The 26613-nt window shown below is 39.3% G+C and overlaps 1 protein-coding gene and 1 long non-coding RNA gene across 2 annotated transcripts; one reads left to right on the top strand and one right to left on the bottom strand.

Moving 5' to 3' along the window:
- dlc.L (putative ortholog of delta-like protein C precursor (SwissPro) L homeolog) lies at positions 1–11407 on the bottom strand. The gene is given in 9 exon segments (NM_001086082.1): positions 1–739; positions 1219–1327; positions 2063–2684; positions 3161–3380; positions 4416–4777; positions 7085–7342; positions 8470–8527; positions 9924–10163; positions 10961–11407. Coding segments are annotated over 9 exon segments (1929 nt in total). The 5' UTR covers positions 11015–11407; the 3' UTR covers positions 1–733.
- LOC121397066 lies at positions 683–25693 on the top strand. Its single transcript, XR_005963408.1, has 3 exons — positions 683–758; positions 23464–23631; positions 25000–25693. It is a non-coding gene; the product is annotated as an uncharacterized LOC121397066 (long non-coding RNA).
- The last annotated feature ends 920 nt before the right edge of the window (positions 25694–26613 follow it).

The raw sequence follows: 26613 nt of genomic DNA, 5'->3' as shown, positions 1-26613 counted from the left end.
TAAATAAACAATTGTCAGTTTATTAAAATATATATTTTATAAAACTCTTTAAACAATAACATATATATACAGATTTATAAATACAATATAAATATTCTATTTACATCAACAGAGTGTTTTTATCCAAGTAGAGTGGTGTTTGTGGAAATATTGACTTATAAGGCTTACAGATCACTTGTTCATAAAGGCAGAATTCTAAGGGTTTTATTAATCAAAATGTAAAAAAAAGAGTGATCACCAAAAGAACACTCCAGAACCCTACTCATTATGTAGGCCTTTGGAGTACTTAGAGTTAACTGTTAAAAGGGTGTTCCCCCTCCTTTGGTTAAATTTCATAGAAGAGATTGTAAACAAAGTCCCATAATTTTATGGGCAGGTATATGCCTTTTATTATAAATGGCACTTAGTCTTCTCTTAACCTTTTAACATTCTTACTCTGAACTCTCCTGCTTTGTACAGAAGAATGAAAAGCAAAGCAGTAAGAACATTTAGGTGTGATATGCTAAGCTAAATCCATTCATAGTAAAGAATTAATTGATTTTATCTGCCCATATAGTAGTCATAAATAGCAGCAGCAATATACATAGATTTTTCAAAAAGTGTTCATAAATATAAGATACATATGTCAATAAATAAGAGGGGGGAATATTTTAAATAATAAAGGGGAAAATGTCTGCTTTACAGTTCTTAGAATTGCAGTGATGATAGTCTGAAGTCATGTTTCTGGGGAAGATTAGACCTGAAGAAGGAGAAAAGAAGTAAGTATAGCTATTGTAAGTACAGTTTGGAGCTGCAAACATTTCATATTGCTACACACATACTTATACAGGTTAATTGCTTCAGAAGTGCTTCATTAGTAAAGGAAGCCTTACCCAAACACAGGCTATTGGCAGAGGCTAATTTAGCTGACTTAGTGTACAACCATCAGTGCATGTATGTGCAGTACTTAATGACGATGCGTTTTCTATAGTCGCCTGAAGTTGCCTTTGAGGCAACTTCGGGCGACTATAGAAAATGCATTGCCGCGTGTGCATTAGCGCAGACGACTTTTCATTGTAGCCTATGGGAAAGAACGATGAGGCAGTTCGGGGAGATAGTCGCTCAGAAGACAAGGCGATTAGTCGCCAGGCGACAAAATCTCCCCGAATCTCCTCGTGTAAACTAACCCTAAGGATAATTTTATTTCAGCTAATAAGGTTTTTCAGTCTGCACACTTACCTCAGTGGCAAATATACATTGCTCAGGTTCTGGGAGAATATATATTGGGTGATAAGCGCCATCCTCTGGATACCTTGATGTGGGGTTGCACTGTTTGGTATCTGGCTTTCTATTGTAAATGAAAAAACATCATTTTAGTTTTGGGTGGTAAAAGCAAGAACAAGAACTAAGATAAATGCAATGAATAAGATGTGTATTTCCTGCACACAATGACAAGAATATAACAAGTGTTTTTTATGTGTTATTGTATATGAAGAGAAGTATGAACTTGGAAAAATGAGAGACTGGAGCTGATTATACACTCACAGCTTATGTCACCAGATTTTGGTCTTGTCACAGTAAAGACAATATCTTGGGATGTATGGCCAGCCTTAGTGGTGTTGTGATAGGAGACAGAGTTATTTAATTCAGTGAAATTTTTAATTCCTAATCACTCGAAATCTTTAATGGAATGTGCAACTCACTTTCTCTGTGCCCTGGACATAACATTTAAATTGTTTATACATATAAAGGAAATCACCAAAAAAAAGGTTCTATGCCAATTTAGCACCTGATGTGGTAGGCTAGGTAAAGCAAATCAAACATAGCCCACCAGTCAAACAATCAGAACAAGTAAAACCTCTGCAGTGTGGCCAGGTACCAAATACATAGTCTACATAGTCAAATACATAGAAAATGCTGTGCCTAACATTGCCTTAAATGTTTTCGATATAAACCAAACATTGGGTTGTCATTTACACTTTTTGTATATAGTATTGTTTACTGATCCATTCCTTGGCTTATAATAAGGTTATTGACACAAATACACATAACATATTTCAGCCAAGGGAAATTATATACACACCGGTCAGTTCTGCGCCCACTTCTCTCCTCCTCACTTTCAGATCCTTGCAGAAGCTTTTGTTTGCTACTTGATTTTTCTCTTAGATAGTCTGGATTAGGCATTTTGAAATGGGGTTCCTTTTCTATCAGGTTATTCTTTGGTTCAAGGTCATTATTGACTCGTCCCTTTTCATTGAAGTGTCCCCTCCTCATACCTCTCATAACCATGAACACTCCACAGCCCAGCAAAAAGAATGTTAGCAGTCCCAGACAAACCACCATGGTAAGAGTGTTTGAGGAGTCAGCACGATGGGAAGCTGGGGTGGGATCATGTACTCTGAATTCACAACTGGTTCCCATAAAACCCGTGGGGCACTGGCATACATTGCCAGTAAAGTGGGTGTAGCAGGTTCCACCATTTTTGCAGGGTTTGGAACTACAGGCATCTACCCGCAGGGTACAGTCTTTGCCCCCATACCCAAGAGTACAGGAGCATGTATAGCTGTTTACTGCATCCACACAAGTACCTCCATTTGCACATGGGCTACTTGCACAGTCATCAATGTTTAGCTCACATCTAGGACCAGAAAATCCAGGGCGACACTTGCACAAAACATTTCGGCCCATATCTAGACATTGACCTCCTGTATGGAATGAGAAAAGGCAGACTTTAGGAGGGGCAATGGGACTAGGAAAAGAACTCAAGTATTATACATTATGATATATATACAAAAGGATTTCTTAGTCTATGGGTAGGGGCCCAAAAAAGGATGCTCATTTTTTCCTTTAGTAAAAAATAGTTAATTAAAAAAAATTCTTGTGTCACAAAGTTGACACCTAGAGTTAATCTGGATCCCCGGAGGAAAAAAAAAAAAAAAAAGAAATGATGTAGGAAAAACAGCACTAAAAAGAACCAGAGAGAGAATAATGTCTAAAAATCTATGCCATGTATAGTTAACTGAAAGCAATGTTATTAACAGGCCATCAGTGAGTTGCAGTACACTGGCAGAAAATATTAATCATCACTAAATGGATGTGAAGTCACTACTTAATCTTTTTGATAATGCCTTTCCGTACAATCTGCGATTTCATAACTGGTTTGGGATTTCAGATGACTCACCATTCAGACAGGGACTGTTGGTACAGCGATCAATCTTCTTTTCACAGTTAGAGCCATGGTAGTTGAAGGGACATCGGCAGACATATCCTACTCCACTGCTCTTCTCAATACATGTGCCTCCATTAAAGCAAGGGCCATCTTCACATGTCATAGCACTGATATCACAGTTCTTTCCATAGAAACCCCGTGGGCAAACACATTCATAGTCATTTTCCAGGTCCTGAGAGGGATAGCATGGGCAGGCAGAGGAAAAATGTACAAAAGGTGGTAAAGAATAGTAAAATGAGAGAAAGACAGCATGGAGAATTAAGTAAAGTTGATATTGGGAATGACAAGAATAAAGTATTATATGGAAAGAGTGCCAGAAATATGATGTTTTTATGTTGTGAAAGTGAAAGGAAACACACAGAATAAAAAAAGGAAAGGTGGAAGGTAATAGAGAGAAAAGAGAGAGATTGCAAATATTATTATCTGTAAAAATAAGTATGGCTATACACACATAAATACTGTACAATTTTAGTTTATAGGCAAAAAATATGGTTCAAGTATGCATATATTATGAAAGCAATAATAGTATAACTCCCAATGGATTCCCTAATTCATTGAAACCCTTGGTGATTAACAGGTGTTGAAAAGCTTTGTGGATGGCAGCTATGGTGAATTGACTAGAGAGAATTCTCATTCTTTACATATAATATGTGCAGTTATTGCCAAATTTTATCAGATAAGATGAAATTGTTATAAAAGCCTAGGCACCTATAGTCACAGTTAAGTGGCAAAACGTTTGGGAAAAACAGATGGACAATTTTTAGAATTGTCATACAGAGAATTGAAATACAGTTGATGAATTACTGGCACAAAAACATTCCATAGGAGATTTGAGTGCATTTTACTTGGTTGGTTTTTTTTCTCTACATATATAACATGCATTTCTATCTTTTGCACATAATTCAATGAGTGAACAAAAAAAGTTGAAAAATGCTATAATGGGTAACCAAAGGCTTGACCACTTTTTTTTTAATCAGCTTTTCAGAGGGAAAGGCTGTATATTTCTATTTCTAGGCTTATCTCTGTGGGTAACAGTAGCTAATATTATCAACATCATTTCAATGGGTAGTTAAATGTACTTGTACTTTGAATTTATGAGACAGAGATTGGGCTATAATGAATATACTGATATACATAAAATAACCAGCAATCGAGAAAATGTATTTAGGTAATATATACACAAAATATAAAAACATTGTTTACTTACATTACAACTGCCTCCATTCTTGCATGGATTACTCGCACATTCATTGATGTCTATTTCACAATTGGTTCCTGTGAAGCCAGCACGACAGCTACAAGAGTAGCTCCCTTGGCCAATATTGATGCAGCTTGCTCCATTACGGCATGGCTGGTGGTTGGTACAGTAGTTCAAGTCCTGGTTACAAAAGAGCCCTCCCCAGCCTTCTTGACAAATGCACTCCCATGGTTGGGAGCAGGATCCATGCTGGCACCCAGGGTAACGTAAACATTCGTCACACAGTTCTCCTTGCCATCCCATGCGACATTTACATTCTCCGGGTAGCTCACAAAACCCATGAGACTCACTGCAACCAGGTAGACAGATAGCTGAAACAGAAGAAGGAAAAAACAGCCATGCTAAGATATAGAACTCTTACACTGGCAGTAAATGTATAAACAATCATGATTGGACTCTTCCATCTTACCACGGCTAAAAACAGGCTTAGCCATTAGCCAGTTCTTCCCAAGTTTCTATCTAATATGAAAACTTTCAAGAACACAGTTGGAATATGAATGGGGGTGGTGATTAATATTGGAATATTTGACTACATAAAGTAGTGTAGCTTGGAAAGCTGTATAATATTAGGGGGGAGGGATGATAAAAGAGTACCAGTAACCAAGAGGAAGCATTTATAAAGAGACAAAGGAATTCAAATTGTATTTATACTAACCATCCATAACTAGCCAACATAAAAAGCTATAGCTCTTCCTCTATCTGTGATTAATGTATGTTTGTCCCATTGTCAGTGTGAATCTGTGCTTAATATGAGCCCAAGAGTGTGTGTTGTAAATGTGTCTTTTAACTTCTTGAAATGTATAGTTATTGTATTTGATTCACACAAATGGTCAAACAATGTCTGTTTGAATACTTCTCTTACTTCTACTATTAAATTGTGTAAAGAAATGAGTGATACTGTTTCAGTTACTTAGGGCCCACATGGTATCTAAATAAGAACATCTTGGTAAGTTTGCACCACTCTATTGTTTTCTAGTAAGACCATACACTCCAACACAACATTGATTCTATTCATGCACACACTATTTTATTGTTAGTAATGTCTAAATTCACAAATAGGGATGTTGAATTTTACTTATGAACTACTTTTATTTAGCCCCAGCAACCCTGTATTCTGTTTTTGCCTTAATATTAAGTCCTAAAGACTAATCAGCTGAAGTAGAGAACTAAAGTGAGAACTATTTTGTTGTTATCCTGAAAATGCACATAATTGAGGGGATATATATATATATATATATATATATATATATATATATATATATATATATATATATATATATATATATATATATATATATAATTTGCTCATGTCAATGTAATATTATTCTTTATAGTCTCTGGCCTTTCCGTACTTCCCTGCTCTGTGTCACTAACTGAGATTATTGACTTCCATTATTATGTGCCTGAGATTCTCTCCTTTCACTGTTCCATACCCAAGATTCTCTGCCTTTATTGTTCTGTGCTGTAGAGTTGTCTTTCCTTTCTAGCGAGTGACATTTTATACATGAAGTGATTACACAAACAGCACCTGCTGGAAAGCGTAGTGGATGGGGGTGGGCAGGGTAAGTTATTCAGGAAAGCCTGTCCCTTTTGTGTTGGGAACAATAAGAAAGAGGGATTTGTGAGAAGGGCGTTTGCCCTTAACCATTACATTTATTAATCTGTCCGGGCTCTAAACAATCAAATCTGTTTAACACCATATGCACGCCCTGCCTCCCCTATTCATCTCGCAGGCCTTCTGCCAGCAGTAGTGGGACACTGAGAATCTGCTCCCAGATAACCAGGCACCATATGCTTCCTGTAGACTCTGTTAGCAGCTTCTATAACCACTTTTTTTAATTAAGAGAGAGAGTTGTGTATTTAGCAGGGCTTGCCTTGTTTATCTTCTGAGTAAGCACATATAAAAGAATTTGTGCAAATTCTGTATAATAAATATATTCTGTATAATAAATATTTTCTTTCACTCAAGCAGTGGCAAGCAAGATTATACAGCAAAATGCAATACAATGGCCTATTGGAATTGTGTTGTGCTATTAACATACAATATATTTATTTTGTTAACCTAGAGTGAGGCATCTGACTCCAAGTCTATTTTATTTATATGAAAGAAAAGTGTTTGATTTCAGCCTTTAAGGAAAGTATAAATATCAAACAATAGGGTGACAACCTCACAAGAACAAAATGGTGTAAGGACAGGACAGTGGTGAGGATACTACAATGTGCTTATGTCATGCAATGGAAAAGAGAACTAGTTTGTTTGAAGGAAGGAGCACAGCAGGCTTTAGAGGGGTATAACTTAGGATGGCTAATAGTGGGGCCCTGAAATGTAACACCCATCCAGGTTGGCCCCAGGGAAAATGTGATTCTTGATGGCAGAGAAGACAGAAAACAAAACAAAAACACTGGGAACTGAAGTAGGCCAAGATCATGGCTGACCTGTACATGGTGGATAGAGCAAAAGGACAATGGCTGAACATCAATCACAAAACAAAGATAGCGACAATAGAAACAGAAGGCAATTGGTTAACAGAACAAGCAGGGTCAGTAGAAAATGCAGATACCAAAAAAGGGTAATGCAACCCAGATCAGGTTATTCTTGTACATGCAAATATACTCACGTTCAGCGCAATATTCTCCTTTCCAGCCAGACATGCATAAGCGGTTCCCTTGCTCATCACAAGTGTAATGTCCAAAGTTGTCATCTCTCGGTCTGCAGTAATCAGAGCAGCTGTCCCCATAATAATGCTCATCACAAGAGACATGGTAGGAGTAACGCAACTCACTCTGCTGTCCAAGGTGTATGTCTTGGGACCAGTCCTCCCCAATAGACAAACGCCTACGTGTAGCCAATCGACTAAGAAGGTTGTCAGGGTTTTCTGCAGGAAGCAGACATCACAGTTATTACCAACATAGGAGCAGAAGATTTATCAGAAGTGCATGGAAGTAGTAACAGAACAGGAGAGCTATGGCCTAAGGAGACTACAGGAAAGCATTAGGAATATTAAGACACAGGATATGGGAAAGATAAATGAGATGAAATGTACAAAAAAGATAAAAGGAGACAATATGGGCACAGAAAAGAGATGGATAAAGCAATATTAGTGCAAAAGGAAGGATATGGGTGGTAGTGTGACCACACAGGCTAAGGTACAAAAGACAGGTAAAAGTAAAGTGAAGGAGAGTACGAGTTTTGAAAAGAACATTGTTTGATGAAATTGTGAACGCACAAGAATACACAGGGTTAGACCTAATGCACATTGCTGCCTTATCTTTAATTCTAAATGTGTGTCTGACATTCTAAATCAAGGTATTTGCATGCATTTTGATTCTATCAGCTAAAAGCCTCTATATTTCTTTAGTTGCTTATAAAGTCATGTAGGTTGAAATTCATATACCACAAAGATCACACAGGTTTCAAACTGGCCTACATGGAAGTTCACTTTCTTCAGAGATTTGGCTGTGGTCATTATCTGTGTACTCAACCGTATTCCTGAATATAAATCTTTGTGACTTAATACTTTGTGCACATGTAGGAAGATCAGTGCTCAAATGTAATAATTACAGAAGCAGCTGGAAAACAATTGCATAGATTATTGCATAGAAATGTGCAATAATCTGCCCCACTTCCCCCTTTCAGATAAATCCAGCAAATTGCATGCCTCTGACACTTTATTTGTCTTAATATAAAATATTCCTTAAAGCATGCCACATACGCAAAAGGAATACTTAAAAAATATAGGCCAAACTATAATATATTTAAAAGCTAGGGAGTATATTTCATTATACACCAGTAATTTTAACAAGCAGAAACAATGCTATTAAATGGGCAATGCAGGAACATAATATTATTAAACATTTTTACAGAAGTAGATAGCAGTGCAGAATTTGGACAATTCTCCTGCCCTTATGTGGCAGGGTAGCTATAAAGAGCATTGTGCAGACACAAGTTGAAGATGGATGCTTGACACCTTTTCAAATAAGTTGTAGAAACTATAAGTAGTACCTGTGGACTGTTCAGCTGAGTTTGTGGTCCAAGATTCAATAATAAGGGAGAAAATACCCTGTAATAAAAAACAGATAAAGATCAGCAATTAATATATGAAATATGTATAAGTAATAGGACCACTTCTCTCCAATTTCAGCAACCAGTTTCATGGTTCATAAAGATGCAATGGAAGATTGATTTGTACAGCAGGTAAGTCATAGCAGCTCTGTTTACAGTAGAACCTGTAGTGGGGAAAAGCAGTGGGGAAAAACAAAGCAAGCTCTTCAGAGGGGGTCTGTCTGCCGCCACCAGTATCTACCACAGGCAAAGTGTTCCTGTGCTTTTATATGTGCAACAATAGCAGGCAATTTGACCTGGAGAGTGCGTGGGTCAAAATGCAACGTGTGCCATTGCCCTTATGCTGTATTATATTTCTAGTCAATATAGAACATCTTTTTTGTGGTTTGTCAAGTCAGTGATAAATGCTACTAGATTAATGAGATCACTGAAAAGCCCAGATGGCAATGACTGATGATTTCTGTCTCCATCAAAAGGGAGGAGCAGATGGTGTGTATATAGCAGGATGGGCAGTTTGCAAATGGGTTGATGGTCCTCTTTTCTACATAAAACAAAAAGAAAGTCAAACAGGCTAATAGACCTGTCTAAATACAAGCTAATGGCCTAGGAGTTGATGGATTCTCCTGTCTACTAAAAATTGCACAGTTGACCTAAAGGCTTTTCTATATAGTATAGTTCCTTCTTCACATTGAATTTGCAAGTTGGGTTGATGGATTCTGTTGTCTATTGGAAATTGCAAGTGCACCTAAAGCAGGAGTGCCTATATTCTACTAATGCGAGGTCTACTTTAAGTGATGTTGTCCCATTATGATCTACATCCATAAAAGCATTGTTAGTATTCTGTTCCATGGAAAATATTATTTAAATATTTATTTGTGAAAAAATGTATATTGCTATATTTAGCAAACAACTATTTCTTATGTAACCGTAATGTAAAAAATATCTGAATGAAAAGCATGAAATAGGAGGGTGGTCTAGACAAGCTGTTTGTTGACAGTGTCTTGAGATCTACTGATCATCAGCTAAAGATCTACTGGTAGATCCCAATCTACCTTTTGGGCACCCCTGGCCTAAAGGCTTCGTCCTATATAGTCAGGGTTGCGCTAGGCCGCATGTGTGCGCCGACCCTGTATATAGTATATAAATATGCCTTCTTTACTTTGAATTTGCCAGTGTGTGAAATGTACAAATGGTATGCTCCAATTAGTCCATTTCCCAAGGGATTATGAATGTGTGCGAAACACTGTGCAACTGTTAAAACTTTTGATCAAAGCAATATTTAAGGATTGTAGTACACAGGACATTATTATTGAAGGCTAATATTTTGCATATAAAGATGACCGGCTAAGACCTCAACATTGTTATGAGCACACTGTTTATTTACATTTACTTACCGGCCACTTGAAATGGAAAGGGACACGAATTGGGCTGCTGTCTGTGATGGCTTTAGAATCTGAGGGAAGGATGTCACTCACAGCCGAGCCAAAAGTACAAGGTGGGTCGGGGGACACCACAGGCTGAGCGTGCTTGAGACACACACGGAAGAAAATGTTGCAGGATTTGCCAGCGGCACACGCAGGGCGGGGAGTGCTGAATGAGTGGATTTTCAGCTCAAAAACTCCAGCTGGATACACCTAGAGACAGAATAGCACATCAGTAAATGCTGGGAACTATTGTAGCACTGGTTTGTGCATGATAACAAAAAGGCACATATCTAATGCACTGTTACAGGAGACATATACATGTAATTCATGATAATACGTATTAAGGTACCAGCATCACCAGATACATTTCCAGATTATTAGAGGCAGAACAGAAATATCACCCCTAACACCATATTACAAGTACGTTTACTTTACTGGAACAAATTCACATTACACCACTGAATACAATGCCAAGGCTAATAATATTAATAGCAGAGGGGGCAGTAGCAGGCACATTCACCTCATACTGAATATCAGTATCCAAGAGTTTCTATTTCAGAATTTAACCGTGTTGCCTCTCTGTTCTGTCAGTCTGTCTCATTGCCTAGACCCCTCATGAATTACTTTAGTATTTTTCTACTACTTACATAGTCCTAAACTCTGGTTTGTCCCGTATGGGCACCCTTACTTTCATGCAGCGACTAGCATGTCAGATCCAGTCTTTATAGCTGGCCGCTTCTCACCAAAATGCGGAATTTTCCCAGAATATAGTGACTAATTTCTCACGGTTTATTTGGCACAGGTTTGCTCCATTGCTACTGAAACATGGGGAAGTGTTATCCGCTGTGCCAACGCAGGTACTTGCCTGTAGCGATTACAGGTGCTATAGGATGTGTCACAGTGCCAAACAGCTTACTACATGCACAACCGAGTCGCAGCAGTAGCCGCTGGGCGCACACACTGTTCCAAATTAAATGGCCTGGAGGAGGGCAGGTGTTTATACTCACCAGCGGCAGGCAAAGAGTCGCAGCTACATAGACAAGCAGCAGGGGTGAAGCCATGGCAGTCTCCTGGCACTGACAAGGTGAGAGACTTGTATCGGGAGTTCCAGAAAGGCAGGAGAGAGTGATGGGGTGGGATCGCTATGAGGCTGAGACCATTCGCATGTCCGGAGTAGCAATGTTGTTGCACAGAGCCCAGTTAGAATGGCACCAAACGAAGTAGCCGGTGGCACTGGACAGAGCTGGCTGTGGATGCTGCAATCGATCAGATAGTCCTTGGTGTGTCTAAAGCGGGTAGAGGTGGGCGAGAATTTTGGTTGAAAAGTTGGATCTTTGGTTGCAAATTGAATTTGGATACAAAAGAGTTTAAGGCAGAGATAAAGAATTGGCTATTTGGTTCCGGAGCTGTCTTTGGTTGCAGAGCTTCCTTTCCTTTGTGTCAGCTCGGAGCTGTGTCACTGAGGGAATGAAAGGATTGATTCGCTGCTACATTTTATACTCTGCTCTCACCACCCTGGGACCTCCTCTGTCATTCCCACCTCCCCGTTTGCGCCCCCCCATCCTTTGATCTGCAGCGGCACAAGTCGTGTATTAGCATCGGCCATTCCCCGGGCTACATGCTGCCTTAACCCTTTGTTCATGAATAGGGGGAGGCTATACAGCAAGAAGGGCAGAGAGCAAACAAAAGATTTGTGTTTAATTTCTCAAAAACATAACTCTCCAATTTCTGAACAATGCTGAAAGAGATTGGATTCATTCACTCATTCACAGCTCAATGGACTCTGTTTGACTCTTGTTTTAGAATTACTTATATTAGCTATACCATGACCTGGATGAATGAAAATCTTCCTAGTCATCTTTCTTAAATGTTATATAGCATTGTACTGATTTGTATTCTTCCTACTGAGCATATTTATATTATTCCTACTAGTTAGTTACTTTTACCCCTTCCCCCTCACCTTTTATCTCCAATGACTAGTCACTACTATTCTTGTACACCGTTATTTAAATATAAAAAAACATAATTCTCAAAGAATTACATTAACATTACATTACCACTTAGTTACCAGAGTTTAATATATTGTTTCTGCATGCAAACTGAAGTACAACAAGCCAGTAACCCATCTTTATAGGACTTTATTGCAACTTTTTTTGGCTGGAAAATGTCAATCTAAAGTTAAACAGTGCTCAGAGTGTTTGTTCTGTCACTGTATATTGCACACTGCTGTTATGTATTTATGTATGTATGTATGTATGTATAACTTTATTTGTAAAGCACTGTTAAGGAGCCGCAGCGCTGTACAGTGCATAAAAGTACAATAGAAATATGGAAACTGTGGTGCACAGACTAATGAGGATTGCTGGTCTTCTCCTCCTGTATACAAAAAACACACAGAGGCAGCACTCACAAATAGCAAAAAAAGTGTATTCAGTGCAAAATTTTAAACATACAAGCTACATTTCGGGCAAGCAGCGCTGCGTGCCCTTTGTCAAGCCAAAAGAAGGTTATACCATATATAAATAAGTATACACAGGGAAGACAAATCACATAATAAATGTATACAGAATCATATCAGGACAAAGAGTTTAAGTGCTATGTGGTAAGAGACAATGTGGGAAGGAGGTCCCTGTCCCGTAGAGTTTACAGTCTAAGTTATGGGGCAAAGAGGAAAGTCTGTGGCAGTGGAATATTTCCAACTCAATAGCAAGTGATGAATAGCAAGTGATATGATTGTAATGAAATAGTCCAAGTTAAAAACACACATAATACAATGCCCCAAGCAGTGGGCAGCACTTCTTTGTCAGGGCTGGGGGGCTGGGGGAGAGACACATTCAGCTGTATGCTAATGACTGGCACCTGCCTCCCTCACCCCCAGCACACTCCCTTCTCACCTCTCTTTACCAGTTATTGTGTTCCCTTCCTCTTAGCCCAACACCGTATTATATTATACCCCTCCTCCTCAGAATTAAAGAACACACTAATTTAGAATAGATGGAATTTTCCCCTCACCCCCACCTACCCATCTGGACTTGGCTTTGCCTGTCATACAAAGTCAAACTGAAAGAAGGATCCTTTGTGTAAGGAAAAAGAGTAACTGCCATCTGCCTGCAGAGACTGCTGTTCCAAAGCCAGCACACCCTGACCCCCTACATCTGTACTCCCAACACCTGTAATATGTGTCCTCCAGCCTTCCCAACCTACAGTGTGTCTCATACCAGGAACCATAAATTCCTTCTAAATGGTATTGTACTCATATTTAATACCAAAAAAATGCTACCCTTTGTAGCCCACATCTTTTTATTTTCTGTACCTAAAACCCCTATATACCATGTTCTGTTCCCCACATCTGTTATATTCCTTCCCAATTGTGTACACACACCTGCTCCCCAACTCCTCATTTTCTATACCCCCAACCCCTCACACCCACTTCCCAAAGTGTGTTTTGACCTGCTTCATACCTTCCCTATTCTTTACCCCAAATCTGCTCAGCAACTTTCTAACCTTGCCTTATTCTGTGCCCTACTGCTGCTCTGTGGCTCACCTTTTCTATTTTTCATACCTGCTCACCCATCTACCTATTGTGTACTCCCTTCTGCAATTCTGCATCCCATACTGGCTCCACTCCTCCACTCTATCCCCTATGTCCTCCCATATATGCTTCAATCTGCTATTCTGGTTGCCAGTCTTTTACCCTACACTCCCTATTCCATTCCATAAACCTGCCCTCTACAAACCACTATTCTGTGCTTTAAACCTGCTATGTGAACCCAAATTTATATATCCCAAACCTGCTCTCTACCTCCCTCTATTCTGTACACCTGACCTGCTCCCCCAACTCCTATCTCATGTATCCCAAATCTGCTCCCATACATTGCTTACAATGTATCCCAAACATGTTCCACCTATTCTATACCCCAAACCAGCTCATTCACCTCCCCTAATTATTCCACCAAACCTTCTGCCTATTCTCTGCTACCCCCTAATTTCTACCCCAAACCTGCTCATGTCTTCTCTTCTACACCTCAACCATACTAACCTTCCTCTATTATTCTGAGCAGGTAGCAATGTGAATGATGAATAATATCCGTAAAGCACCGCAGAACAGAACATGTTGGTTCTGTAAAAACAAAGAATAATGATTACTTAGTGTTGTGCAGTTAAATCCCATTTTCTCTCATTGGAATGCAATGAAGTTACATTTTCCATTACATCGGCAGTGAAATTGAACTTGAAGAGGTAGACACAAAGGAACTAAAGCCAGCAATACACTTTGAGATCTTTTCTTTTGGGGAGTTTGCCAAATGAATGATATTTCAAAAGCTGTCTGATGTGTATATGGCCAACTTTCTGACAGATGTCAGCTGGGAAGACTGTTGGGAGGTAAAAATTGTACCAATAAAATTATATATGAGCCCATGTTTAGCCATCTTAAAAGTAAACCTGCACTGGTAAAGTCTGGGTACCCCAAAATCTTTTGTTCCACTGAGTAGCGAAATACACAATATCCTTGTGTGTATGGGGAGGAGCTTGGCATTTTGTTGGAAAGTGATTTGTGTCAATGATATTTATTTTTTATTGGATTGCCCCCACAATCTTACTAACCCACTCCCCGCCCCTACTACCATATAATTTTCAGCCCATAGCCCAAATTGTTCTCCCCCCTCAGAGGTTTAAGCGAGGAGTGCGTTGTGGGGGGGTGGGGGAGTTTAAGTCTTTTGTGTGCCGGGCTTGGAGGGATATTGATTTCTTAGGAGCCACATGTCTGCTGTTTAGGGTCTGACACATGGTGGGTGGGGGCACATTTCCAAACTGTTGCTTTCTCTTGTTCCCATTGTGATTGTAATAAGGAGACGCGTGTCTCAGCTGGGCACACTCCATCCGGCCCCGAGCACAACAAAGGGCGGCAGCTCGGTGTTATCATGTGTGTAATCCCCTCACATTCACAGCGCGTGCCCCTCTTCTGTTCCACACAACAGCGCCCGGGGCAACGGGGAGCGGGACAAACCGCCGCAAGAGAAATGAAAACGTACAGATATGATATAGATCTCATGTGGCTGCATAATGCGAGCCGAGAGCTATGAGGGGATATATTAAGAAATGGGGGAAGGAGGAGAAACACGATTGAAATATTGCCCAACAGATAATAAACTGGCAAGATTTGAGGAAGTGGGAATTGGGCGGCAGTAGAATGGGGCAGCGCGAGAGAGCAACGTCACCTGACTGGTTTTATTTGCTGTGTGAGCTCGGGACTCATGAGAAGTATCCCTTGCTTGTGTTTATTGAGTATCTCTACCACAGAATGGGGGAAGGTCAACTACCAAATGGGAACCCAGACGTGCCAAGATGGGAACAGGGGTCGGTACATGCCCAGGGAATAAACAGCCAATACGTGCCCATCCCGGGAATAGAAGGAATGCAGGGTATCACGGGCCCATTTGGCAGCCGTATGTTAAAGTGGGAGCCCCTCTGGGAAGTTGTGAGAAATGACACTGTGCCTTACGGAGGCCGGGTGTTACACACACCTTTTGTCACACGGACACACACTTCACACCTGGACACACTGCGCGTTTGGCAGTTAATTGCAGGATGCAGGAGGGGCTGTGTGTGAGCTGGGAATATCTCATGTTTATACATAAATGTATACCTTGTGTTTCCTAAATAGTCTCGGCCCAAAGGCTACTTGCAAATCTTGCAGCATATTTAGCATTTCATAGCCTGCCCACAATCTAAACAAATACACACGTTTTGTTCTTTTGTCTCAGTTAATTCTTACTATCCATCTCTCTGTCTGGCTAGAGGTCTAGCAAGTATATATCATATATCTACATTGTCTTCTCAGGTTCATATTCATTGAAAGCTTTGTATAATAACTATGCAAATGTCTGGCCAATTGGACACTAGGCACTGGGATCCCTTCTATGTATGTGATTCTCTGAGTGCCATTTTCCATTCACAACAGTGCTACTTGCAGCTCTGCTATTAATGCTTCAGTTGGCAGCAAATAAAACACATCTTGGAAACCCTTGCACATTTCAGGTGTGGGTGGCAAGGCCCTGTAAAATCAATTCATCTTTGCATTAGTTACCAGTCTGTATTACTGTGTATACCAGAAGTGCCCATACTTTACTTATGCGGGGTCTACTTTTAGTGATGTTGTACCATTATGACCTACATCCATAAAAACATTGTTCCATGGAAAATATTACTTAAATATTGATTTATGGGAAAATGTATATTGCTGTATTTAACAAACAACTATTTCATATGTAACCTTAATGTAATAAATATCTGAATGAAAAGCAAGAAATAGGAGGGAGATTTAGACAAGCTGTTTGTTGACAGTGTCTTGAGATCTACTGATCACCAGCTAAAGGTCTACTGGTAGATCCCAATCTACCTTTTCGGCACCCCTGTGTATACCAAGGGGTATGTTGCAGCAACAAAAAACTGTTTTTATTGGACCAAGTACAGCAGTGATTCCAGGTCAAAGATTTCAGTGGTAGGTCCCTGAGGCCATCCCAATAAATCTGTGATAGAACTACCCTCAATCTGGTAATCCTGAATATAATAAATAAAGCAAAGAAATTGTCGTTTGTTTACCAGTATAGAAGTGGGATTCAGTGCACAGTCCTGGACCAACAGCTACAAAAGCAAATAAACCAAAATTACAAAATGGGAAAAAAAATCAGTCTTTTATGAAGAAATTATAAATGTTGATGTGCTCAAGAGCCCTTAAAATGAAGGGGGTCTTCCCACAATTCCTGCAAATTCAAGGGTATGAGTTAAAAGTTATAGGAGATAAAAGGTCTGATGGTCGGCCCAGACAACGCACTTTCATGAAGTCACTGTTTAAATTACTGTATAATTAGACTACCGGTGTTTGCAAGTGTAGCAAAATGTCTGTTCTCTGCATTGTCTTTTTTTATATATTGTTGCCACAACAAGCCAATATGTTTATATTGCTCATCAAATGAGCAGATCTTTTCCCCAATATTCCCATTTTGAGCAATATAGGGTTAATGCAATCAATGGCCCTAGGGCCAAACAATTGGATTACAATAACGCGGATACCAGCCTTCAGTGGGAAGATCTCATCAACTAGCCAATTGGAAAATCAAACCTGCCCGATTGACATTTGCCCGGTTTCCAGACAGATATTGGTCGGGTGGGCCTATTGAAGGACCCCATACATGGCAGATTGCCCAATCGATCAAAAAGGACCCCAATCAGCATCTTAAAGGAATCCTGTCATCGGAAAACATGTTTTTTTCAAAATGCATCAGTTAATAGTGCTGCTCCAGCAGAATTCTGCACTGAAATCCATTTCTCAAAAGAGCAAACAGATTTTTTTATATTCAATTTTGAAATCTGATAAGGGGCTAGACATTTTGTCAATTTCCCAGCTGCCTCCAGTCATGTGACTTGTTCCTGCACTTTAGGAGAGAAATGCTTTCTGGCAGGCTGCTGTTTTTCCTTCTCAATGTAACTGAATGTGCCTCAGTGGGACATGGGTTTTTACTATTGAGTGCTGTTCTTAGATCTACCAGGCAGCTGTTATCTTGTGTTAGAGAGCTGCTATCTGGTTACCATCCCATTTTTCTTTTGTTTGGCAACTGGGGGGAAAAAGGGAGGGGGGTGATATCACTCCAACTTGCAGTACAGCAGTAAAGAGTGATTGAAGTTTATCAGAGCACAAGTCACATGGCTTGGGCAGCTGGGAAATTGACAAAATGTCTAGCCCCATGTCAGATTTCAAAATTGAATATAAAAAAATCTGTTTGCTCTTTTGAGAAATGGATTCAGTGCAGAATTCTGCTGGACTGCAGCACTATTAACTGATTAATTTTGAAAAAAAAAATGTTTCCCATGACAGTATCCCTTTAAATCTGCTTGTGTATAGCCACCTTAAAGCACTGAAGCGGAACAAATTATAATGTAATGTTTTTTCCTTAGAAACTCAGTTAGATCTCATTCTTTATTTTTGGGTCAAAAGTAATTTCAGTACTGTAGAGGAGGAGGTTCTCTGAACAAGTATGAGGACGGAGCAAGGAGTCCATTCAGGTATCAGTAGAAGTTCAAGCGCTAGAGATGGAACATTGCCCTTCAACTCCCTTTCTTGTATTATATGGTTTTAGTTCAAATAATAAGCATTGCCAAGTCACTTGTAGCTATTTGTTATAGAAAACCGAGGATACAGTACTATAGAACAATACAGAATTCATAAATAGGACTACTTACATAGAGCATACTAAACACAAGTTTGTCTAGACAAAAGCACACAAACTACACACAAGTAAGCAGCCAAAATAAACAAGCCTTTAATATACTGATGGTGAATTCTTCTTTTCATTTACACTCATAGGGCTTTTTTATGATCAAAGTTAAAGTGCAATAATGGGTGCAACATTACATTCATCACAATAGTATTCACAACAGTGAATACCTTTGTACTTGTACTTGTATGACATGCTAAAATGCCAGGTGCTTCTGCTTTTCTGTATTTATTGCAGGGTGCAAGGCAGCTCTGGAATTAGAGTGGTGTTACTTATTGGGCCCCTTTGGTGTATTACACCTACACAAGCAACTGGTCCCTGCTTAAGAATCTCACGCTAACAGTATTTCCAGCACTGTGCACAACTCCAGTGAAATTCATACCCACATTTTCAGAATCCAAACCTGGCCTCAACTGTGATTTACCAATGTGGACTCTACTTTGCTAGAGCCCATGGAATGCTTGCAGATTTGACCCCAATTTTATACCTTGCACACTATACTTACATCTCTTTCTTTAAAAGTGATTATCTCGCACCCCTGTCAAAACCACCATGGATGTAGGGAAGGAGGCACATAGTAATTAAAAGCATTTATTTTGATCAAAATGAACATGAAAACAACCTGAAGAATACAGAAGATGAATAAAACATATAGGGGATTATTTATTAAAGGTAAATTTGTGTTTTCCCGAAAAATACCAGTTTTTCAAGGTTAGTTTCGCTAAAAAAACTCACATTTTTCAGGGAAAAAAAGCAAGAATTTTTTTCGATATTTATTATGCCCCAAAGCTGATAAAAGTCTGAATCCGAAAATATTCCATGTAAGTAGAATTAATGTAAAAGTCAATGGCAGAGGTCCCTTTAACCATTTGAAGATGTTTTTTGCCTTCATTATTTTCAGGTGTTTTATGCTGGTTTTCGCTAGAAAACTTGATAAATCTGAGGTATTCTAGGTTTTTTTTAGCTTATAAACTCAATCAATTTAAGGTATTTCAATTTTTTCACAACTGCATTCAATCAAGTTTTTACATTTGGACTTTTTCATAAATAAGCAAACATTTGAGTTTGTTTGAAGGACAAGGAAAGGGTATTTACAAGTGAACTTCTGTTAAAAGGCCAACCTTTAATGAAACTATCTGTCCTTGTCATTCCCCTCTGCAATAAGTGGTGTGTCTGTTCAATCCCTGCAATTTACTCAAAACCGATATCTACTTGTACAGAAAGCCCCATGATTCCACTGGATTTCACCAAGACTCTTGGTCATGCGCAGTTCACTCAACTAATAGGCGGCACATTCTCATTTCTTATGTTTGGGAGCGCGCCTTGTATTTGCTGGGAACAAGCGTTTTCCATCCCTCTTCAAACCCGCACCAATCAGAACCGCTTACTGTGTTAATCATGGTGACATGACGTGCATAAACAGAAACTGCATGCTGAAGCTTGTGTGCTGTAATTGTATCTATTTTGTATCTAATTGTATAACAGCCCACAACCTTTTTTGATGTGTGCACGTCCAGAGGAAGGGACATTCTTGGCACATGCACATTTAATATGCAAGCGCCATCTTCATTATGTCACTTTAGGGAATATGGCTGCAGCAAGTAATAAGACATTAAATTAAACTTCGAGTGGACACTGCAAAGGACACAAGCAGTTTTTGGATATATAAAGTCAGCAATTAGTTACACCAAGAGGCCCTCTATTAGCTAAACACAAAAGGCTAAAAAGGCTTTCCTTGTCCTTTAAATTTTATTTATGGTAGAAAAAACCTCATAAACCTCACAAACTTGACCTTTAATAAATAACGCCCATACTGTATACATGCACAATAACCTACAAGAAAATGTACATCTTTGATTGTAATATATTCAAATTCTCACTTGAGGTGGGGCAAAAATAATACGTTTTAACTTAATATGCAATTGGGTTCATTGATTGGCAAGTATGATTTATCATTATGACTTGTTTGAATTCCAAAGGCATCAGATCGTTGGTGCTCTTTATCAGGAGAGTCTATAATGAAAACAGTGGTGTGTGCAAAGAAACTGAGATCAATGTTAGACTAGCTGGATTGTAATGACACCATTGCAATCTCACATGGTTAGGCTAGGTGGATTTTATTGATACCTACTGCATCTATTGAAGTCCCAGGAGTCCCATCACTTGCAATTAATGGGAGAAGCTACAATATCATGCGATGGCTATGGTCTAAAAAATGACTGAGACTTACATCAGCAATTAGTTATTTACTATATACTTATGTCTCAGAGCTGTTTACCAAAACAATAAAATCATAGAACAAACGGGGTCAATACAATAATAAATACACAATATAGTTATATTAAACTTTAAGCACTATGTATTAAAGAGACAAGTAGAAAGAGGTCCCTGCTCTGTAGAAAGAGAGAGATTGTAAGATTTACAGGGCATGGACCTCTTTCTCTGTTATGAGTACATGACTGCTTGTGAACCTACCTACACATACAGGTTGCGAATTATATTCAATGATCTTCCGCTTATTGTATGTGATTGATACAGGTCGGAGTACATTTAACCACATGAGATTTCTGATTCTATTTTATTCTACCTTGTTGTCCCAATCAGCATTCATATGTGTTTTATCACAGCAACAGGCTTTTTAATGTTGGACATTGAACCTACAAAATTGCACTTATTTGTATGAAAAAAATAACCTGAACAAATGAATGCACTTGATGCCTTAACTTGCATCTGAACTGACTCACATTAACATTGATATGTAAAGCATGCCATACTCATAAAATTACATGAAATTTTTTTTGGTGGCCCAATGCTCTGGATCAATTTCCATGTTCTATGGACATGGTTAGGTTTGTTGGGTTTGAAAAATTAAATCTGCTGATGTACCATGTGGGCCAGTGCATAATACACGAGCAGATGTTGAAGTGCAGAGAAGCCACATCTCCTCTCCACTGCCTGCTGTGCCTATCATTTGGGCCTGTACAAGTGGAACAATTGAATAGCAGCCATACTTTTTATTGCCTCTTTTATGATGTTTGCCCTAGGAGTGAGCTTATTATAATACACAGGCATGATAAAAAACAGTTTAAGTCTTCCTAAGAATCAGTTAATTTCAGCAGTATAATTGCTTTCAATGTACCCCTCTACTTTAGAATATTAGACTCTGAGAAGTCAGCCTTTATATCGTTATGGAAATCCACAGTGAGTTTACTATCCCCATATTTTACTTTAAATAGGGGTACTTTATTCCCTATATGGCAGATACATTGTTGAACAGTTAAGATCAGTTGAATAAGCTTCAAACTACATTAACTGCTAATTACTGGGGATCATGCTTTTAGGATGCTAATGTCCCTTGTTAATTAGGCAGATGGCAGGTTATGTGACAATGCATAATGTTTTTGATGGATTTCTGTATACAGTAGGATCCTATGTATAGTGGCATTCTGAATTATACGATAGTAAAGCCAACATATTTAATTTACGACATAACTACCATCATGTGAGGACTAGCAATCTATGGCTTCTGAAATGGCAGAAGGACTGCTGTAAGATTCCATAGACAGCCATTATTTATTGGGCCTCTGGGGGCTGTTGGGCCTTTGTGTATTTGAAGTGCCAGGGTCTATTTTGAATTCCAGTCCAGACCTGACGACCATACAGCAGACCCAAGGGGGGACTGGTCATTTAATATGTTTCTCCTTCCAAGAAAGTGTGTGTACATAATGGAGATGGTGAAAGTAGTGGTGGTTGTTGCCTCTGATTACAGCTTAGAATGGGGCACCCACATTTTGGGGGGGGGGGGTGTATAGCAGAGGCAAGCTATGGCACGGATTATCTATTGACAAACAGACTTTTTTTCCTAGGGGAACTGTAGTTGAACAGATGTGAGAATACTTGCTGCACATATCTTTTCTAGACTGCTATAAATCAGGAAACCTGCAAACTGTGCTAATAATATGCTACACATTCTAGGTCTAGTCTTTAAAGGAATTGGTTTAGCTAGGTACCCCCTCTCATGCAAATGCACATTGATCTGTATCTAAAGGTCCAATTCTCCGGGCAGATGATTTTGCAAGGCTTTTCCTTCCAGCTGTCCCCTCAACCCAGGCCTCTCCCCTCTCTCTTATTATCCCTATGTCAATCTGACACAGGGGAGGTGATGTCCAGCTGTCAGTGTGTGAGGTCAGCACAATGACCCTTCATTAATAGAGGGGCAGCTGTTGACGCTTCAGACCTCTGCCTTGCTAAACCAATATCCCACAGAGAAAGCTGTAAGAACGAGTGCAGTTCTGTTTGAACCAACAAAACCTTCTATTGCATGCAATCAATTTTGTGTCAATTAGCGAGCACATTCCTAGCCACAAATGCTTGCAATCTGCTGTATGGCCCAGTGTAAAGTACTAATAAGCTTCACAATGCCTTATCTTAAAATAAGAGGGAGAAAAATAATTGTCATAGTAATTGGAAATATCACTTTAACACATAGTATTCTGTTTCACTGAAGCCAAACATCTTCTCCCTAGGCTGTACCTTTTCTTTAATTTCACTCATATAGTCCTGGATGCAGGAGAGGCAACCAGAACAGGAGTATTCATCAAAGAATATATTAGAGGAGTCTGTGGAGGGGTCCCTATCGACAGATGAGTGAGGAGGATGTGCATCTGTATTTGAGTGCTGTGTACTTGTTCATTGTGTGTCCCAAATAAATGTCCCAGGGACAACCCCCTGGCATGTCATTAATCTAGCTGCATGATCCAAAGCTAATTGCTTGTTGATTGTTCTGGTGCAAATCTGCATTCTGAAATTAACCCCCAGCATGTTATATTTTCTGCCATAGGACAAGAAGAAAAACCTGCCTCTTCTTATCAGGGGCAGTAAAAAACCTCTCTTAGTAACTTTAAGGGCTCTCACACACAGGTGTTTTTTAAACAAGTTTTTTATACACATGTTGAGCATGTAAAAAATGCATATATTGCATTTATATGTATTTTATATGATTTTTGTGTCATTTTTAAATGCAACCCTCTATTCTATTAGTTTCTGAACATGCATCAAGCAAAGGAAAATGCAACATGCTATGTCTTAAAGGACCAGTAACATTACATTTTTTTTAAAAAAAAAATTGTTCCTACTTAAGGAAAAAAAAACCCACCAAGGCAGTTTTAACTTTAAATTTGCAAAGTCTTTATTAAGAAATTACTTACCGATTCTCTTCTTGCGCTCCTCTACAGAAACGGTGACAGGGTGACAAAACGTGAATGCAATAAAAACAACTCTCAAAACTCATGAGTACAACCAGGCAAACTATAGTGGAATCCATTAGCTAATGTGTCTATGTGAGCTTAAACTGTGTCTCAAAAGAGCATCAAGCCCATAAAAAACAGTGCAAGAGCTCTGAGGTAAGTCAGCCTGGGAAATCATTTACTGTATTTATGTGCCACACAGTTACATTTATAGCAAACCAAGGTCTTATAATAATTTAACCAACAAGGGATACAGAGTTAAGAATAGTATCAGAGGGTCCTACTCGCAAGAGTTTACAATCCAAATGGTTAGGGTACAGTTGGAAAATAAGGAAGATGAAAACAATTAGTGATGGTGATGTGTTATGATAAGTTGATTTCTGATCAAATCGCAATGGACTGACTGTGGTTCTCTGAACAGGTGGGTTTTTTGCAATGTCGGGCCAAGTTGGGCAGACGCCCTAGGCAACCCAGCCAACCATGTCACCCCTCCTCGTGTGCATGCACGAACGAGTGCGCATGCACGGAAGAGCCGACCCAAGTGCATGTGTGGAAGAGCGCACTGCAGCTGACATTGTTGAGGCACAAGGAATCCGAAACACATGTGCCTCTTCTGCTTACCCCTAGTCCCGGCACTAGTCTTTAGGGAGTGTTTGAAGGTTTGGAAGGAACGGGAGAGTCTGATAGCTCATGGCAGGGAGTTCCAGAGACAGGCAGAAACTTGAGACGTTTTGCAGTCAAGAATGGGATGAAGTGATCGGAGGAGAAGGTCAGAAGCAGAGAGTAGGTTGCATGAAGGAGTGAATTTTAAGATCAGAGCTGAGATATTGTTAAGGACCTTGAATGTTAGGGTTATTTATTTGAGGAGATAGGGAGCCAGTGAAGGGATATGTATAGGGTAGTGGCTGACGTGGAGTGGTGAGATAAATGAAAGTCTGGAAGCATTTAGAACAGATTGGCGTTGTGAAAGGCGATATGTTGGAACACCTGTGAGTAGTAAGTTGCAGTAGTCAAGGCGAGAAATAATAAGAAATGGAATAAGTTTTAGTTGTTTCTAAGCTGAGGTATGGTCGTATGCGGGCAATGTTGCACTGATGAATAAGGCAAGATGTGGCAAGTGTTTGGATGTGAGGTGTAAAAGACAGATGGGATGATAATTCCTAAACAATGTGCCTGTGTGGAAAGGTTTTTTTATTGACTTTGAGTGAAACCTGAGGGACAGGTAAACATGTTTCAAAAATTCTGCTTTACAGAGATTCAGTGCTTTGACACCAAGGAAGAGATGACAGGCAGGCATTCTGCAATTTAGGAAAGAACAAAGCTCATACATAGGTAGAGCTCGGTGTCATCAGCATACTGGTGGTACTAAAGTCCAAACGACTTAACAGATAGAAGTCGTTTAGAGAAGACATATACAGTAGGTTGAGAACAGCTGAGGGCCTAAGTCTTGCAGAGGCCAAAACCTGCTCCTGGGAATATAATGAGCCAAAATTCCAATTTTTAAATCTCTCTTTCGTTTTTGAGGTGCCTCCCCCTCGTGTGAATATCTAAGAAGCGGTGAGATGACAGCTTACTATATACACAGAATCCTTGAGGAGTCCTGCCTGATTGGTACCTGAACAAAAAGTGGTGGTAAAGTTGGAAGTGACAATTCCACACTGAAAATGCGAGCTGCAACTTGAAACTGGTTTGTGTCAAAATACAAGAGCAACTGCAGCAAATTCTGAGCAGGCTGTAATTATAGGAAAAAACAGCATTTTGGGCAAAAATAATGTGGTGATATTCACCCAAAATTGCTATTTGCACATGTGTTCTTACAACTCCTATTATATAACCAAAAGTATTTGGACACCCAATGAGCTGAATTGGTTATTTAGGCCACATCCATTGCAGACACAAAATGAATCCCCAGCAACAAACAGAAATATAATGAGTCAAACTAATGAACTTAAGGGGGCTCATTTATCAACACGGAGCGCCAACCAATCAAATGTTTGTTTTTTTACCTGCAGCTGGCTGAAATAAAAGCTAATCACCAGTTAGTTGCTACAGGTTACCCAGGTGCAACTGTGCCACCACTGATAAATGAGCCCCAGTGACTTTCAATGCAGCACCAGCATAGGATGCCAATTTTCAACAAAGTCCAATTCTGCCTTTCTAGAGTACCAAGTGTTTAGGGATTGTGTAGGTCCAACATTTCCATCATGAAGGGCTAGGCCTTGCAATAAAAGATATTACTAAATGTGTCATTGTGTACAATTCTCATGTACTAATAAAAGTTATCAAGTTCAAAACAAGGCAATGTCTGCTCAACATGTGATTAAGTGGGAAAATGGCTGTACTGGAGCCTATCATCATAATATGCAGTGTAAAGCATTGGCCAGTGCTGTTCTGGAAACGTTTTGGCCAGTAATGCAATAGTGGAAAAGTTTTTTTGCTGGAGTGATAAATTCAGCCACACTGCCTGCCAATCTGAGGAATGGGTTCAAGTTCGGTGGATAACAGGAGAACACTATTGGTCTGATGTGTGATGCCAAAGTTAAAGTTTGGTAATTAAGGAATAATGGTCAATAATAATGGCAAAACTACCCTTGGACACAAAATTATTGAACAGTCAGGTGTTCATATACTTCCCCCCCGCCCCCCCAAAAAAACCCAACATTTTACACTACGAAGTAACATAACTTACTATACTTTGTTCAACAACTATATTTTTGGCAGAAGGCATTGTCTTTAGCAGGCACATCAATCCACACTCAATGAATAAAGCCCAACCCAGCCAGCTACAGTGCAAACACCATGAACAATCAAGATTAATCCTTATAAAAAGGAAAGAGGCTCCCCACAAAGTCTTGCAAGAAAAAGGACAAGTAAATGGTTGACTTTATTTAAATATGAAGGATGTAATACATAGAATAGCAAAAAAATAAAAATTGTGTGAATCGGGTAATTTTACAATGTATTGTAGGGCAGACTTCTTGCTACAGGGGACCAGTGGAAATATATAAAACATATAAAATTATATCAGTGTGACTGCTAAATGGACAAATAAACTGGAATGTATTTTTCAGATTCATTGTTGAAGAAAGGCGACCGCATCACACATGATCTATGCCTTAAAAATGTTAGCTATGGATG

The sequence above is a fragment of the Xenopus laevis genome, chromosome 8L, assembly GCF_017654675.1.
Source record: "Xenopus laevis strain J_2021 chromosome 8L, Xenopus_laevis_v10.1, whole genome shotgun sequence".
Lineage (NCBI taxonomy): Eukaryota > Metazoa > Chordata > Amphibia > Anura > Pipidae > Xenopus > Xenopus laevis.
The sequence above is the reverse complement of the archived record's forward strand: the minus strand, read 5'-3'. Positions and strand labels throughout refer to the sequence as shown.